The sequence below is a fragment of the Grus americana genome, chromosome 18, assembly GCF_028858705.1.
Source record: "Grus americana isolate bGruAme1 chromosome 18, bGruAme1.mat, whole genome shotgun sequence".
Taxonomy (NCBI): domain Eukaryota; kingdom Metazoa; phylum Chordata; class Aves; order Gruiformes; family Gruidae; genus Grus; species Grus americana.
Window position 1 is genome coordinate 6868493 of NC_072869.1, and position 17898 is coordinate 6886390.

General features: G+C 46.1%; 1 protein-coding gene across 4 annotated transcripts; it reads left to right on the forward strand.

Moving 5' to 3' along the window:
* Window positions 1–10180: 10180 nt before the first annotated feature.
* Window positions 10181–17694, forward strand: LOC129214742 (ankyrin repeat domain-containing protein 40-like). 4 transcript variants are annotated; one of them, XM_054846869.1, is made up of 6 exons: window positions 10286–10794; window positions 11455–11603; window positions 13090–13581; window positions 14125–14300; window positions 14964–15138; window positions 15937–17694. In XM_054846869.1, the coding sequence occupies exons 1-5, from the start codon at window positions 10661–10663 to the stop codon at window positions 15105–15107; spliced, it is 1095 nt and encodes a 364-aa protein (XP_054702844.1). In that variant the 5' UTR covers window positions 10286–10660; the 3' UTR covers window positions 15108–15138; window positions 15937–17694. The 4 variants fall into 4 exon arrangements, with proteins under 4 accessions (XP_054702846.1, XP_054702844.1, XP_054702843.1 ...); XM_054846871.1 differs by having other exon boundaries at window positions 10181–10794; window positions 14125–14222; window positions 14964–17694; XM_054846868.1 differs by having other exon boundaries at window positions 10287–10794; window positions 14964–17694.
* The last annotated feature ends 204 nt before the right edge of the window (window positions 17695–17898 follow it).

Genomic DNA, 17898 nt, shown 5'->3' on the forward strand with positions numbered 1-17898 from the left:
TCATGCTCCTTAGGTGGCTTCTTGTCCACGGCACAGATGAAAATGTAATGCCTGAACAGAAAAGTAATTTAAAAAAATCAGGAAGTAACGATCTTCCAGTCTGTATGTACAGCTTATTGCACTTAAAGCTGATAGCCAGACATTTGAGAGGGAATGTCACTGCCAGATCCCTTTTGGAGCACAGCTGCCAACCGCTCGCCTCAAGCAGTAATGTTGCTTCCAAACCCACACAGAAATCCAGATGATGCCTCAGGACCTCGCCTGTAGCTTGCTTTGGGCTGCAAAGGGCCAAATCTTCCCCTTCGGGTGATGCCCCGCTCCCACGAATGTCAGCAGGCCCTGCTCAGAGCCTGGGCTGCGGGGGACGGCCAGGGAGCCCAGCCTGGATGCCTTTCCACATCCCTCAGAAGGGTGAGCGTCTCACGCAGGATGTTTTGGCACCGTGCGATGCACCTCTGAACATCAAAGTAAAGGCAAAGACTGCGTTGGCCACATGCTTTGGAAGCACGTGCATATGACCGGGGCAGATTTGGGCTGAAGGTATACAATGGTAATGGTGTGCCTGGGTCCTATTTTTGGGGCCGTTTGTATGTATAATTAGCAGTGGAAGCATATTTCAGTTCCCCCTAGTTAAGATTTTTGTCAGGGTTCCCTGTAAGCGCCCGTAACTAACAAGTGCTGGTTTTGACTTCTGAAATAACCCATCCGAGCAGATAACAGCGTGTACGGACAGGCTCAGGGAACCGGGGGCACATTTAGAGCAGCGATTGCTCACCAAAATGAGCCGCTGTTTATGTGCATTCTGCCTCACGCGCAGATGCTCAGTAAGCAGAAGTTAATGTAGTTAGACAAAAGGGCTCAGTTTGGGGGGAAAAATCAATAATGTCAGGGAGTTTATTACAGGGTTATGGGCCACCTGCTAGAACTCAGCATCAGGCCTGCATTACATTGTGTTTCGGTGAGAGCTGATGGCATTGCACTCAGACAAGGCTAGCGCCAGAATTATTATTTTATGCCTCGGCAGATGGCTTCTGCTCAGGGGTTTTATCTTTGAGTGCAGACATACGACTAATCATCGTTTGCTTTCTCTTTCTCTGCTAACGTAAGCTGGGCAGGAAGCAATTGCCAGTTTGATGATGGTTCATTATTGCTAGGTTTATTCCATCTGAAACAGCACAGCAAGAGGCAAAGAGGGTACGAAGGGAGATAATCAACCAGTTATCAGTGAGGTATGGGGAAAAGCTGGGCTCAGAGGCTTGTCTTTCACTGGCCCATCTCTTTCGTTCTCTCTTTCAGAGGCAAAACCTTAGATATCGCATAGATAACTTGGGGAGGCCATGGAGGTGGTGTCTTTGGATTGCCAAGGTCAAATGTTGGGAGTGAGTTCATCCTGCCTCGGAGCAGGAAGGTCTTAAAGTCACTCCCCAAGTCCCTTCCAGCCATGCTCTCTGTCACCCTCACCATCGAGCGAGACCTGCTCCACCAGTTAAGCTTTGAGTTAGAGAAATCTGAGATCTGTAATGCAACCTGGAAAGCCAAGAAACAGAAATCACAGCGGCATCGTTGCACGGCCGGCACTTTCCGTGTTAGGCCCCCTCAGTTTTATCTACTTGCATGGTGTACGGGCTGGACAAAGGTACCGTCGCTTGCGGAACATGGGCAAACCCGCACCACACAAATGCACGGCTGCGGCAGAGAGGCTTGAGCACCTCGGTTTGCTGCAGGTTTCAGTAACTAGTGGTTAGTTTTGTGGCCAGTTTCAGTAACAGGACTTTAGGAAACTCTGGCACCAAATCCATGGTGTACAAATGGAGATGTTCCCACATCTTGCAGCACCGCTATGGTTGTATAAGCCATCGCAAGAAAACCTTGGAGTTGAACTGGTACATTTGTTGTGGTTGTTTATGATTTTCTGTTTTTCTGCTTGGTTCCAGCTCAATTCGAATGAAGGCTCAGAATAAAAGCGAGGTGCGGGCCTGGTGCACGCTCAGGCTGAGTGCTCAGCACATCTTTCACCAAAGCCAGTCATGTTTCTCCAGGACCGTGGTTAATTTAGTTCCACATGTAAGAGGCTAATAAATATTATTAAACCCATTGCACAGATTCAGTTCAGTCAGCAAATGACCCTAATTTAACCTCCCTTATTTACTTTTAGGAATTTAAAGCTGGGAGAAGATCACTTGGAAAGGCTGGAGTCCCAGGACCCTGCTTCCAACCTCAGAGGCACCATTTGCTTGTCGAAAAGCTAGTTCAATATAGAAATATCACATTGCTTTTGTTTCTTTGTGATGTGATTCAACTTATATAAACAGTAAGGTTTTAACCTGTTGTGCTAATTGAATTTAACCCCCTCAGCTGTCATCTTTCTTCCTTGAAAGCCCAGACTTTCTCCTGGTTTGTTCTGTAAGCCTTAATTCCCTGTGACTTCGGCAGGAAGGTACCACCTCACCATCACTCTGAGCTGATCCGTTTAGAAAGTTTATGAACCTTTCAGTGGATGAGGTCTGAGCCGAGAGTCTGTAAGGTAAGATAAAGCTGCTGCAGATTTGCCTGGTTTTGTGCTTCATTGTGAGACTTTACCAAACTCCTGAATCCGCTGAAGTCTGGAAGCCCTCGCTGTGGCTGGGAGCCTCTCCAGGAGATGCGGAGCAGCTCCCAGCGACTGGGCTTGTCATCAGGCAATGAGCGTTGGCTTCTCCGGACAACCTGGAAGTCCCAGAGCTCCTCTGAGGATTTGGTATCCAAAACTTCGCTATAAACAATAATTAATTTTCACAACATGGAACTATTTCCATTTCTGCAAATATCATGAAATCCTTTTAGTGTAAATTCTGCCTTCTTGGAATTTAAATCTAAATTAGGACAAAATAACTCTTTTTAACTGAAGAGTTATTGCCTTCGTTTGGCTTTGCTGGTTGTTCGCAGTCCTGGCCATCGCACAGCATGTCCTCTGACCATGCTCAAAGTGTGACCTAAAGGCTTGGTGTTTGGGCAGACTGACAGCCTTTCCGAGAGGTGAACTGGTTTGTTTCACTTTGCCCTGGGTACTCTTTTACCACCAGATGCAAGACATCCTATGCTCTGCATTGCTTGAACCCAGACGATGGCCATCAGAGAGTCAGTTAATCCCTTCTGGGCCACTGACACCATCACTCGACACGCTCAACGGAGACTGAACGCAGATCGGGTGTACACGGGGTGTTCCTCTCCCGGCATTCACTCCGCAGCAGATCTGAACACAGGCTGGAGGTGCCAGTGATGTCTGCAAAGCACTGACGAGCTACTTCCACTGATCTTTAGCGTAGCAAGCCAGTCCTGCCTGCCCTGGCAATGGGATGTTTGTCATGGCATTTAATGGCTTTTTTTCACTGTTGCTCTTTCTGATTTCAGCTAATTCAACATATGTTTTTATTTTGATCTTTTATTGTTTGCAGCGTGAAGAGTCCACCTGCAGCGTACATCATAGCAGGGTTCACCGAGATGCAGCACTTTCTTTTCCATGGCAGTTTTGAAGATAACCAGTCCTTGATTGCCTGACGTGATGGTGGCCGGCAGAGCGATTGTAGGTAATGTTTAAGAGATTCACGTGGTTTAATCATTATAATTTTCCTGTGCCTCTAGGGCCTGCACTTTGGGCTCATTGCATTATCTAACCAATTGCTAGGATTGTGTTTTAATGATAGATGCAGCAAGCTGCCTTTGAGCAGGGAGGTACAAAGGAATCGGAGCATCGTTAGAGGCGAGCGTTTCAAACTGATTTTTCTCCGATTGAAGTCAATGGTAAATATTCTGCCGACTTCAAAGGGGAGCGGGGTGAGGTTACAGCCAAACGCTCTTGGAAATCCCACCCAGCGCTTGATTTTTCTTGACCTGAAGGCCAGTTCAGTCAGCTCTGCTTCCACAAAGGAGCTTTCAGGAGTCCTGTAAAAGCCGCCGGAATGATTTTAGCCCTGGGTTCACATGGTAGCAGCATGTGAATTGCGGCAAATCCAGAGGCCTATTCAGCCCTCCCGAGTTCTGATTTCTCTTCTGCAGATGTCTGGCTGGCATCACTCTTGCTCTCTCCTCGTTGACTGTGGGGAAGTTTGGGGCAATGGGATTCCTAATTAGGTACTTCAGTTTGGTGGGGTGAACTCCTGCAGTGGGGCAGAAGGATTTGGGGTACCCTCACAAAGCCTTTGGCTTTGCTGTGCGTCAGCCATGAGAACAAGGTGGCCTATGTGCCTGGAAAATCTTTACATCCTCTCTGCAACCCATGGCATGAGCTGTGACTTTGTCTCTTCCTAGACAAGAGACACAGAAAATGGTCTTGAATTCATGTTTCTTTTGTGTTTCTTCTTTTGTAATTTTACAGCTATTTCTTTTGTCTTTCTATAACACTGTAGTTACAAAGTTCTGCAGGGTGGAAAATCAGTTATTGTCGTACATTTCCAAACGTTTCCATGAACTAATTCCCTTTTAAAATCAATTGGCTTTGTCAGTATGGAATTGCTACCTACACAGGACCCATTCCTGTCTCTGCCACTGACTTATTCTGTGAGCCTAGACCGCTTATTCCCTCGCTGCCACAGCTTCCACCTCTCCGAAGGGGAACACAAAGCTCACAAGTGGGTCAAGTGACATCAGTTTGTCTTTTAAATCCCCACTTCTTGCCATTGCCGCAGAAGTGATGTGTGAGTGTGAGGTGTGATTTGCTGCAACCCCAAAACTGTCTGAAAAAATGACAAACACAAAAAGTTGTATCTACCACCATTTGTTTCCATGTCTTAAGCTGCAGCTAAAGCACAACCCTTTCTAGCTCACACACACATACTTTTTTTTGTTAACTTTACCATAGCTAGAAACCTAATACTGTTGCTGTTTCAGAACATATGCTTGGCTTGTACTTTCCCAGCTCCTTCCCAACTTCTTTGAGGAATCTGGCGTACCAATGGCCATAGAAAACCAGGTTAGTGCACAGTAGAGGCTTTCATGGCCACTAATCTTGATGACAAAATTATTCGAACAAACACTTCTTGTGTCACCAATATATATTATGTAAAACCTTGTGACTTTGATTATGTGTCTATAATACAGATTAGTCTGTTTGGGTGTTTGGTGCTGACCTCCAATAAGCTCCTAAAGTATTAGCAAGAATTTGCAAGTGACAGGCAGGCAGAGGTGCTGTGCTGCCTAATCCCATTCTTGAAACTCTGACTATATGTGTCTGAACAGTTTCTGCTGCTTTCCTTAAGGCACCGGGATATTTCTTTCTCTGCCCCCTCCCAACCGCCTTTGTCCTTCTCTCCACTGCTTTGATGTATCACAAATGTTGGAAGATTTAGCTAACCTTATGGATTAGAGCCAGGAAGACAGCGAGAACAAATTTAGAATAGGAGGCAGAGAATGTACCAGCTGGGAGGTGATGCTGTCAATCTCCATGGAGACCTCTTTAGTTACAGCTTTGCTAATTACTCGAATTGTATAGCGTCTGGTTGAAAGCCCATCCAAGTCAGTGGAGAGTTTCTAATTGACTGGCCATGTCTCAGGACCATGAAGAATGCACAGGGCATAGCCCCTAAGTGTAACCCGTTATGATTTGCATGTGTGGCTTTCTCCGTGAAGGCCAAAACACAACCTAAGGAGAACCCAGACACCTTGATCTGGTCTCCTGCATGGAGCCAGCTTCTTGTAAAGAAAAAAGCCCTGCAGAAACAAATGTAGACCTTGTCTTAGCAAAACAATTTTTTACTTAGGAATGCAGGTGAAGCATCTCCATCATCTTGTTAACAGCATGTGCACTTTCCACATGAGTCAGCTCCTGCGGGAGATGAACTGGGACAAGATCCACAGAAGCCTTTTGGTTCCCAACACCTGGATAGGACATGGCCCTATGCAGGAGTCGGGCAACTACATACATTTGCCCTGTGTCCCCCAGATGAGCCTGTGTCATGGCTTGGGAGAGCAAAGCAAGGGACCGCACACACAGGCAGAGAGGAACACAGCCAGATGTCTGGAGAAAAAGCAAAGGTGGCCCCTCGTCTGCTCGGTTTTCTGGGTTAGGACGTCTCTTAGCTCAGGGGGGACTGGGCTCGCACTTGGGGACCCTACTCACAGCCCCAACACAAGCAACAACCCTCTGGGAGAGAAGTTTGGATCCACGGCACTGCAGCTCAGGCTTGTCATTACTTGAAGCCAAACTGGCTTTAGACACTAATCCACTGAACAATTTCCAGTTGTTATCAAAATCTATTGGACTTCTTAACCACGAGTCCCTGAGCTGATGTACCACCCCCGTCAGGTTCCAGTTCTCTGACTTGTTTGTTCAGAAATTATTTATTTGTCCTACAAAAAGGTTCAATGTTAAATTAACAAATGAACAAAAAATCAGCTGCACACCATGCCTGATTTCTAAAGGGATTTGGCTGCCTGAGCAGATCCCTCCCCTGCAGAAAACCATTCCCCCAAATATCAATGCCATTTTCCAACACCCCATCAAATTTCACTCCGTGCTGCAGCCGTGTCCGTCTGTGTGCATGTGTGTGTGCTCGCACTGCCTGAAAAATCTTTCTAAGGCACTCAGCTTCCCCTCCAGCCCCTGCAGGATGCTCAGCAGGGCTAAAAACCCATGGGATAGCTGGTTGCACTGCAGTCCAGGGATGCTCCAGCTGGCTAAGACCTGTCCTAAGTCCCAGCCCTCTGTACAACTATCAGCGTTGCTGCTTGGTGATGTGGTGAAAAGACCCATGATTTAAGGTCAGAAGAAAAGTGATCGGCGAGTTGCCTGCAACTTTGCAATTCACTGGAAGGATTTATTTATCCCATCAAAATAGAGAAGCTAAAGGAAGGGCCCTAGCCACCCTGCCTCAGGTGCTCATCTTCCTGACACCCGACAGCTGGAAATTATTGGGTTCAAAACTTGTTACCTTTGGCTCATTTGACAGGAGGTAGAACACAATAGGTACCTCCAGAGGATGATTTGTCTGTGCTATTCTTAGACACTTGCCCTGGGATGAGATGAATCAGCCTCTGCGCTGCATGTTTTTCCCCATGGGCACGAAGCGAGCATTGGGTGACGCAGGCTCAGACTTGATAACGTGGAGCTTCGAATTTAACCTAATTCACCTACAAACTCTCACACAGGGACCTCCACGGGGCCAGCACAAACACTGGTATAATAGAAATTGCTTCTCCCATGTCACTTTGACTTCTCTTTCTGAGACCATCTCCTCTGCATTCAAACACTCGGTGAAAGGCCCAAAGTAAGCAGCGTAAATTAGTTTAAATCTAGGTGAATATGTGGCTTCACTTCTAATTTATTCCATCTTCATCCTCCACCAGTCCTGCCATTTCCCTGAGCTTTAATGCCATAAGGGCTTTAAATCTCTCTCTGTGTATGCACATTAAGGATAATGTTTACAGTTTCTGACTATCCCTAAATCTTATTTCTAATACCTATACACAAGTGAAGAGTTGGTTGAAATTGCCAGAAACACTATTTTTGGAGTTGGGTGGGGACTGGGTGTTTCAGATATGATTGCACAGCTCTATCACTGTGTAACTGGGAATTAAGCCTTTAAAAAGATGTTTAATAATAATTTTAAATGACTGAGAACTTGGGGAATGAAACCTGAAATACAAAGGGAGTGAAAAACTTCATAGGCTTAAAAAAATACCAGAAGCAAATACCAAACAGGCAGACCACGGTTTCTCCAAAAAAGGAGAAAAGAACCAATCCAGAGGTTCAGTCACAGTCAGAAGCTTGCAAAAAGACAGATATTAAAACTAAACCAATAAAATCTGGAAAACTTGCTCTGAGGACAAAGAATGGCCCAACTCTCCCTTGTGGTTACTCCAAGCAGCAGCAGGACGTTCAAGCGTGTAAGAGCGAAGGGCTGGCTCTGCGCTGCCAGGCATGTCCCAGCGCTCCCACCATCGCCTGCAGGCTGCCGGCGCTGCACCCAAGGCTGCTGGATACGGTTCCCCCTCGAGTGGTGAACGCATAGGGAGCACTGAGCACCTGTAAATCACAAAGAAAGCAAAATATTCCTGATCCAGGCTCCACATACAAACACTCTTGCTGCGGCTCAGAGCTCAGCGTGTTCCTGCTGAAGGCCAAGGATATTTAGCAGGGACATTTGGGAGGCGAAGGGACTGCTCGCTTTTGCGCAGCCGAGCCATGAGCACGCAGCAGCGGGTGTGATTCCCAGCAGCTTCCAAAGGCGATGGCCAGCCCTCCGCCGGCACTGGCCTCTGTGCATCCAGATCCACGCAGCCCCTGCTGCTCTCGGTAGGGAGATGAGTAGGGCATGTGTGCCCTGCTCAGGTACAGGCACCGTAGGGGCTTGCCAAGCGTGGGCACAAACCCAGCTGCCAGATGGGAAAAGGAAGGGAAGGAGCAGGGAGAGAATATGGTCTTGGCTTTGCTCAGTTTTGGTTGTGCAACACGTGTGCCAATAAACGTGGAGGAGGCCTGAGGCTCCAAGCGAGGCGGAAGCAGGAAGGCTCATGGCGGCGGTGGGGAGTTTTAAGTCAAGGGACTTGCTGCTAATCCTCTTCTGCAGAGTCTTTCTTGCGGGAGGAAATCTTATGACTCTGGGGAGAAGTACATTGTGTAACTAAGCAATGGTGAACCCGAGTTGCATTTAACAGGGCTTGGCACAAACATGAGAGAGTAGGATACTCATCCTGAGAGAGCGTGAGAGAGACCGTCTCAGTGCATCGCCTGCTGGCTTCGAGTCCTTAAAAGCCCTGGTGTGGCCTCGGGAGAGGAGCTCAAGTAGAGGAAAAAAAAAAATAGGAAAAAAGCCCCATAACCCTAAAGAAATCAGCTCACTGAGCAGGGCTTCCCTGTGCTTGTTGAAACATTGCATAATGTCCCTTTGCACCGCGCTGAGCTTTGAAATCCACAGGATCAAAGCTGTATGGAGACCCTATGGATGTGCTGGGACAAATTTAAAGGCATTTTACAATTGTAGCAAGAGGTGCAAAGCCACACTTCGGGCTCCTCTTGCTGTTCCAGCGTGACATCTAGTGGCACTGTGCAGTTTTACCGAGGAACTGGGTACACGTTCCTTTTTTTTTAGGCCTGTTCCTGCACTCAATAGCTTTTCCCCATCGATTTGAGAGAGGTCGTGTACAACTTTGGAAAAGCCTATTTTGCCACTTTATCCTATTGGATTTTTCCAGATTTAATAAGCTGGGATTGCTTAAAGCTTTCATGGCACGCAAGAGAGCATTCTGCTTCCTGGAGTGTATCGCCACAGCTCCGCATTTGTGTGCCTTGTCTTTGTGTTTTACAACTTTATGCCACAGATGCTGAAAACAGACAAAAGGGGTCGTGGGTTTAAAAGTGTGATCGTTTATGGTGACTTTTACTGAAAAAGAAAGCGAGTTAAAATAAAAAGATCTAGGTCACAGCAGCGTCCAGTTGAAGGCTGGTCTTCCAGGTGTCTGAGGTCTGAATTCGCAGTTTTCACTGGGTAAAACTTGCTTGCAAGTCATTCTCTAAATCGAATTGTTTCTCATACGGTTGGTTGTGTCTTTCAGTACGAGCCGGGCAAAATTTTTGCTCAGCCTGTTGCAGTCTGTTGCGTGAGATCAACGGCATGTGAGCTGGTGTTAAAAACCAAAAATGCCACTGAGTCACCGCATAACCTTTGTCACGCCGGTTAAAACTGTCACTGCTGTTTGTGCGGGTTCTTCTGTGGTTTGCAGGAATGCTCAGCGCTCGCTTACTGAAACAGAGAGGTCTAGCCTGTGGATCTCTCCTGGTTGATTAAAAGGAAGATGACTGACTGCAACCCAAATCCTAAATTAAACGGCAGCTTAAAAATAACATCACTAATAAGAAAAGTGAGCAATGAAAGAGAGGCAATGAAAAAAAACCCAGCTTAGTGTAAATTTCTCATTGGTGACAGACACTGATGCCAAAATAGAAACCCTGGAGTTAAAAAGAGCTTCCCCGTTAATTAAGGCGTGAGCACGGTGCCAGAGAGGCACGGACTGGGAGCGAGGGGTGCGGGGCTGGGGGTGCCCAGGGAAACCCCACTGAGTTTCGCCCTGGCGTGGCGGCCTCAAAGGCAGGAGCTCAGCGGGTGAAAAACGCCCGGAAAAGGGGAAAGCCGTTTGGATGTGCCTTTGCTGGGCAGGCCATTCTGAATCACAGCTTTTCCCCTCCTCCCCAGGAGCCTCCTCAAGCCTCAGTGCAGGGCTCGGGCTCTTTGCTGGGCAGCTGGCGAGCATGGAGAGACCTTTAGAGGAAATGCTTCAGTTTTGGTGTTTTCTCCCTGTCCGGGCCCCTGCGTCACCCCAACGCTCGATGATCGGGTCCCTTCCAGGCTGATTTGCCCTCAGGCATTCCCCTCGGGCAGGGCAGCGGCCGCGGCACCCCCTGCGCGGCCCGCACCCCGCCCCGGCCCCGGGCGCAAGATGGCGGCGGCCGTGAGGGCGCCCGCCGGAGCGAAGGGCCGGGGCGGCGGGCGGCGGGGCGGAGAGGGCCCGGCGGCGCGGCGCTGAGGAGGCCGCCCGGCCCGCCGTCCCTTCGCCGCCTCGTGACGGGCTCCGGCGGCCCCGCCGCGGCGGGGTGGGGCTGCAGCCGCGGCCGCAGCCGGGCCGAGGGCGGGGAGGGGGGGTCCCGGCCCTGCTTGGCGTCTGCCGGCCCCGCGCTCCGGCATCGGCGATGAGCGGCGCCGCGGAGGCGCGGGAGCTGGAGGAGCGGCTGCGGGAGGCGGCGGCGCTGGGGGACGTGGAGGAGGTGCGGCGGCTACTGGGCGCGGGGGCGGACATCAACTCCCGCAACGAGATCAACGGCTGGTGAGGGGCGCCGGGGGCGGCCGGGCCGGGGATGGCGGGGCCGGGAGCCCTGCGGGGGAGAGCGTGCGTCCTCCCGGGCGGGTCGGGCTGCCAGGGCCCGGAGGCAGGCCCTGAGCTCGGGGTTGCTGCCGGGCCGGCTCCCTGCTGGGGGGCTGCCGGTGCCCTTGGCTTGCACGGGGTGTTTGGCCACGCGTGTGTGGGACTCCGGGCTCCCCAGGAGAGGCAGTGCCCCCTCGCTGGACGTAGGGAAGAGCTGCTTTGGGACGCAGCTTTTGTTTCTTAGTTTTCCTCTTTACAAAAAAGGAAATGCTAATCTCAGGAGGCTTTGAGATTTACTGCTAAAGAGGATCACAACAAAAGGAGGCCACCCTCCTTCCACCTGCCACTGCGTGTCTGCTCAAGGCCCTCTCCTCAAGTTGCTCATGTGCACGTCCACAGCAGTGGGCAGTCACTCTTCACACTGCAGCAAGAGGAAGGAGGGCATTGCCCTGCAGAACTTACAACAGATTCCTAACTTTATAGAAGTGATGCAATGAAGGAAACTTTATTCCCAGTTATTGTCACTACATGCAACTCAGGTGAATTAGGATGGGCGCGTGAGGAGGACCTGGGGCGAGATCTGAGGCTGATGGCACAACTCCTCTGCTTCCTTCTCTGCAGGACCTGTTTGCACTGGGCCTGCAAGCGGAACCATGCTCCCGTGGTGTCCTGCCTGCTGGATGCTGGTGCAGATAAGCAGATCCTCACCGCTCAAGGAGAGCTGGCAGCACAGTTAACTTCGAAACCAGACATACGGAAGATTTTGGGAGGTACCGTTCCCATCTTAAAAATCATCTAGATTTGGTCTAAAGACTAAAGCATTTTTTGTGCTTTTTATCTGGGGCAGTAGGTTGGCAGAACTTTGGCTAGGACTATTTTATCTCACTAGATAGCTTCGATTTGTAACTGTAGTTCATGCTCAGGCAAATAGATTTGAGGATTTCAGGTAGGCAGGCCTTTTATTCCGAGCTGTGTCATCAAGACATTGAAGAGCTGTACACTTTGGGAAGTGTGCTGCTGCAGTCCCATTTGCTCTCATTCAGCAGAAGCTAGCATGCAGCTGCAAACGGAGGGTTTCACAATTGCACAATTTGACTGTTGTCTGACCATAAGAAATCTTATAAATCCACTCAAAACAACTGCAGCATTTCAGAAGTTATGGCTTCTGAGCATTTGTTATACTCTGACTTGCAGTGTGATTAATTTTTGCCTCATAATTCTGTCACCTTACACTTTTCGTTAGATGTGACACTCCTTGAACGCTGCCAGTGCCTGTTTTTCATGAGCAGCATAGGTACCGTGCTCCAGATTAAAATTTTAAAAAGTGCTTCACTTTTGGAAATGTTGGGTGTTCTATCTTCTGCTAATTGCACGTAAATTGCGCTCTGCAATGATACGCTTTTACATCAACAGCGCACGGTTATCTTAAATGAAATTGCAGCTAAATCGTGACTAAGGTTACAACAGTCACAAATGAAGGAATGGCATGTTCTTTGCATGAGTGTTTTTGTTTTCTTTTGGGCAAGGTGCTCATCCCATGGACTTGGTTGATGGCAAATGACTTGGGTTCTGGTTTTAACATCTAAACTGTCGAGTGTGTGTGAATGAACTCTTATTTTCCTGACTGTTAAGCTTTCACATGTTTCCTGGGGAATAAACACATATCACTTATATTCTCCTACATGGTTTTTACTCTGGGAGCACAGTGCTATTAAGCAGGTCTTTCTGAACTGCTTTGACATTAATATTAGTGTCCTGTAATCCTGAGTCAGGCAAGAATGTCATTGACTGCAGTTACTTCTAAGCAAGAGAAGAGTTGGCTTGGGTGTTACATCAAATATTCACTTACCTGAAGAAATACTCATTTTAATTTGTTGGCATGGCTCACAACAAACTATTTACAGCAGTGATACTAAAAGCATTGCAAAATGAGATTTAGCGAATCACTACTGGTTAGTCAGTTCCGTTGAAAACGCTGGAGTATCACAGCTAGAAATGACATGTCTTTCAATGTTTTTTTCCCACTTTGCATTTAAAAAACCACAATACACTAGAAATTTGTAGGTTTTTCTCTTTCATTTTACAGCTACGTGCCTTCCAGGTGTTACATGCTTATCCTTTGATTACCTCAGAATGAGATGTAGTTCTAAGACGTAACAGGAAAACTAACTATATTAAAAATGAGAAAGATCCATCCAATAACATGGTGGGGTTTTTTTCTTTCTCCATCCCCTTCCCCCCATTTTTGAACTTCAGTAATAGAGGAGGAAACTGAATGTCAAGGAGCGAAGGATTTAAATCTGCCAATTGTTGCAAACTACTTGGCCAACCCACCATTCCCTTACATTTACGCTGAAGAAAGCATTCCAGACAGCTTGGCAGAATCCCAGAACGAAAGCGCTTCCATCTCTTCCGCTTCCCAATGTGAAACTAGTCCTTGTTCATCAGCACCTCAGGTTGAAAGCGTGTGCACGCCCACATCATGCAACAGCGAAGCCGATTTTCCTGCGCTAGACACTGCGGAACAGCTGCCCACCCCATCAGCAACTACCACAGCACCGAAATGCGTTGGGCCTGCAGCACAGAACGGCCCCACTCGCCAGCCGTCCCTGCCCCACGGCAGAGCTCCCTTTTCCCCGGTAGCACCCAAACAGGCTGCACCTCTGCAAACTGACAGCTCACCTACTGGTCCCGCACCAACGTTTCAGCCCTTTTTCTTTACTGGGACTTTCCCATATAACATGCAAGGTAATTAAGTGTTGTTTCCCATCCTTCTATTATATTCTGTGCCATGTCTCTGTTTCTGGGTGAAAGATGAAGTTAAAGAATCACCCCACTTTCAGACTCATGTGGAATAAAGGCAGAGATGTTGAATTCGTTGGCCAAAAGTACCCAGAACTTTTTTGTCTGCTCTGCTAAGTAAAGTAACTGTTATACTGTATTTCAAACATGGTAATACTTTGCAAACCAATGAAAAGATCAGTCCAAGCAACATAGGAATTCACATTTTGCAATATGCTATATAGCATCAAATGCATCTCTTGTATTTTGGTAACGACTTGACTTTGTGACTGGATGGATCAGATTTTTAACATGGTAACCATGCTTCCCCCGTGTATTTCTTGCTGTTGAAATGGAAGCATCCATTAACTGCACAGTATTTCTCAGTGAACTAACAGGCACTGTGTTACAAAACATGAATTCGAAAGATACTTTAGTGTTAGGTTTGGGCTGGATTTTTTTTTTTTTGAGGAAAAAACACCCCTTTTAATCTTTTTTTTTTTCAATCAGAACTTGTGCTTAAGGTGAGAGTCCAGAACCTGAGAGACAACGACTTCATTGAAATTGAACTGGACAGACAAGAACTGACCTATCAAGACCTGCTCAGAGTGAGTTGCTGTGAATTGGGCGTTAATCCAGAGCAAGTAGAGAAGATCAGAAAATTACCTAATACACTAGTAAGAAAGGTAAGAATTGAAATCAGAGATTAATTTGACTTTGCAGACAACAGAGAAGGTATTTCTGTAAAACTATCAGCAAAACTGACAAGCTCACAAACTCGAAAGGATACTGGACTTCGCTTAAAACTTCATCATAACTTACTTAAAAATATTCTTGTCAAAATAGCAGAGTATTTCAGCTCCAAAAGCACATGAAACTATTACAGCTTGACTTTTTTTAAAAAAATGTGTCAGCAACAGTGCATTAGTGTGCTTTTTAACCATAATTGCCGTGTACTTCTTCACTGTTTGCTTGCCTAAAAAGAACAAATAGTACGGGGAAGAAACCTACAAACTGGCCCATGAATAATTTAAAGATATGCTATTAACAAATGAACACGCTCTTCTGTTCCAAAAATACCTGTTCTGAAGGTCTGTAAATGAAATGCATTTGGTCACAACTCTTAGTTAAGTGACATGCACAAACACAGTCAAGTCATAATGAGCTTCCAGGAGGAAAAAACCCTAACGTGCTTTGAAAGGAGTGTATACCGGTAGAACTTTTTTCTTTCGTTATTTATTCCTGTCATTGGGTGTGACCTCCCCGGAATTCTAGTTTTTACTTCCTTTATACAAAGTCAGACCAGATATGTTTAGAAGTAACGTGTAGTACTGTCTGTTCTGTAACAGGACAAGGACGTTGCCAGACTTCAGGACTTCCAAGAGCTGGAGTTAGTTCTTGTGAAAAGCGACAGCTCTCCTTTCAGAAATGCTGCATCAACTTTGACTGAGAGACCATGCTACAATAGTAGAGCATCAAAGCTGACGTACTGACTCTTCTAGATGCATCTAGAGTGAAAACCTGGTAATTACATGCTGCTGCCTTTTGAGGGCAGTGAATTAAGTGTGTGTAAAACCTTAAGTTATTGTTAGGGTTACTATTTTAACTAATAGTTTATCTTTTATATTTAATATCCCCTTTGCTTTTATTTTTTTACTTGATACTGTATTCAGATAAGGGATACCTCATTTGTTTACTAAAATCACATGCTTCCAATGTATTTCAATGAAGTTTATTGGTTGTATTTGGCAACAGAGGGCAGGAAAAACGTTAAGTATTGATATGAAAAATATTTTGAGTACTCCCACTTTGACCAAATAAGTCACGGAGAAGAGATTCAGGAAATTGTGTGTGTGTGTATGCGTATGCGTGTGTATATATATTTTAAACTTCCTGATTAAATTACATGTTAGAGGGTATTTGCCATACAACAAACACTTGCCCTCTAAAAATGTAAAATTTGCAAGTCCTTAATTTCTTGCCCCTCCTTACGATGATGCATTGTCTTGCCTGCTGGCATAGAAATATTTAATGCTCTGAACTGACAGGAGAAAAATTTTCACTGAGCTGAAAATAAGTGGAGAAAGAATGTCCACATTTAAACGTTTGTTTCTTTCCCATATGAGAATATTGTAACTGAAGTGATGGTATCCTTTCACCTCCACAAAAAAAAATATGGAAGCCTCTCTTAATTAAGGAGCATTTAATTCACAAAGCAAGTTAAAGTGTCCTTTCAAAAGAAAGCCTGTATGTTTCAGGAGCTCAGGAGGGGAATCACAAATTTGTGTCCATGGTTTTATTGATTTATTTTCCCAACGACAGGAGGAGGCTGTGTGTTGCTCACACAAGAAGTCAGTACTGGCACATCAGGCCACTTGGTTATGGCCCACCCTCACAGACCAGTTACAGGCACGTGGATAGTTTCCGCTTTGCAAGGAGCAGGAGAAGCACAACAGTATACTCTTGAGGTGTCACAACTGTAAGGAGCATACCATACTAAACTGGGAACATACACCATAAGCAAATAACTAACCAGTAACTTTACATCACACAGTTTACTATCACTTTTACATAGCATCAAAAGTTTTAGCCAGATGAGTACGGAAAGAGCTGAATGGCTCCAGGTGCTTCTGATTTTTTTTTTGCTCCTCCCCCCCCCCCAACTGCTTAACTTGCATTTAAGCAAGTCAGTAATTAAAACATCCATCTGGGATTTTATGAATGGCAAAAGTCATCATTAAAACACACCCTGAAGTTACTTCCTTTTGGTTCAAAGAAAATATTTAAGTTGCAGCATTGCTGGAGTATTAACGGCCTGAAGCTTTTCCTCTTAATGGGGTAGGCTGCAAAGTTACACCATAGGAGGCTTTTTGTTTTCTTTTGTACCAAAACCTATGATGATGACTTTTGCACCAAAAACCTTATTTGGGTAATGGAGTGCGTGGAGGGGCGAGGGAGGTTTTTTTCTGGACATGAGCTGCTGCTTTTTCCCCCTGCCAATAGTATGGATTTTCCCTCTGTCTCTGCTTTATTAAGCTGCACTAGAGCAGAGTTTATGCACAGCTGATGCAGTGTTTGTTGTTGTTGTTGATCTGGATTGCAATGCTGACATTCAGACCATAAAGAGTACAATCAACATGTTCTGTAGCAGCAACATGGCTGCCACCCTGTCTTAGCTTCCTGCAGCACAGCTGCTTTATCCTTGAAGCAGCTTCTCCCCACGAGGTCAGTAAAAGCATGCATGTCAGAAAACCACAGAAACCCTTCTGCCAGCAGAAGAGACACTTGACTCTGGGTTCAGGATTTCAGCTACTTACTCTAGGCTTAAAATTCTTCCTTAGTGCATTCAAAGTCATTATCATTCTTTCCCACTTGCTCTGTATCCATCTCAGCACTTAAACTCTGCTAACTCCTTGGTCTCAATCCTGGCCCTTCTCTCTCCAGCAGCTGGGCTACTTTAAAGCCTGATTCAACTCCTGGTAAGCTCAAGACTGTGACACAGCATGAAGTAAAATTTCCTGACTGGCTCCCGCTTTGTTTTTCTTGTAGGACATGAAAGGAGTTTTTATTTTAACAATTGTACATTTATCTTATGTGCAATAACTGTTTGAAAACCAGGAGTAGTTAAATGGCTCAAAATTAAGAGTATCTAATTTCTTTTCAGTTCCTTTTGTTTAGGAAATCAGTGTAGAGACTGCCTCCACTAACATTCAGCTACAGGAACAGCTGGTTAAAAAAAAGCTTTACTTGTGCTAGTTTCCACAAAGAATAACTGTTGACATCATAAAACTAAAACTTTAATCATGATCTAACTGTAATAATAACAGTAAGTCTATGCATTCAGAGAAATATTTTTGTATGTTTTATGCAGTTTGATAAACTCTAAGGCACACTAGTTATGTTAACTGGTTTTTGTTGGGTTTTTTTTTTTCCTTTGAACAATAAACCGTTGGTATGACAACTGAAACTAAGTTTACAAAACTTACTCTTCTTCCAAGGACAACTTTTGTTTGCACTACAAACTTGTACTGAACTGTCATTGCTACCCTTCACTTATATTAAAGTATCAGTTGTTTCAAGTACCCAGATCTCCTCCTTTTTCAGGGGGTGGGGAGTAGGGGAGGGGAGGGGGGGAATGTGATCCATAGGCACTCTAGAGTGGGCAGGACCCTCTTAAAATTTTAACACAACTTTGAAAAATCAAGTCCAGTACATTTTTAACACCCAGTAAAACACTGTCAGGCTGCCAAAACCAGTATAGCGAAAGCATGTAGGAGGTGCTTA

Coding starts and splice junctions, on each gene's coding strand:
- LOC129214742 (XM_054846869.1), top strand. CDS start 10,661: ATGAGCGGCGCCGCGGAGGCGCGGGAGCTGGAGGAGCGGCTGCGGGAG. Junction 10,795..11,454: donor CGCAACGAGATCAACGGCTG/GTGAGGGGCGCC, acceptor CCTTCTCTGCAG/GACCTGTTTGCACTGGGCCT. Junction 11,604..13,089: donor CATACGGAAGATTTTGGGAG/GTACCGTTCCCA, acceptor TTTGAACTTCAG/TAATAGAGGAGGAAACTGAA.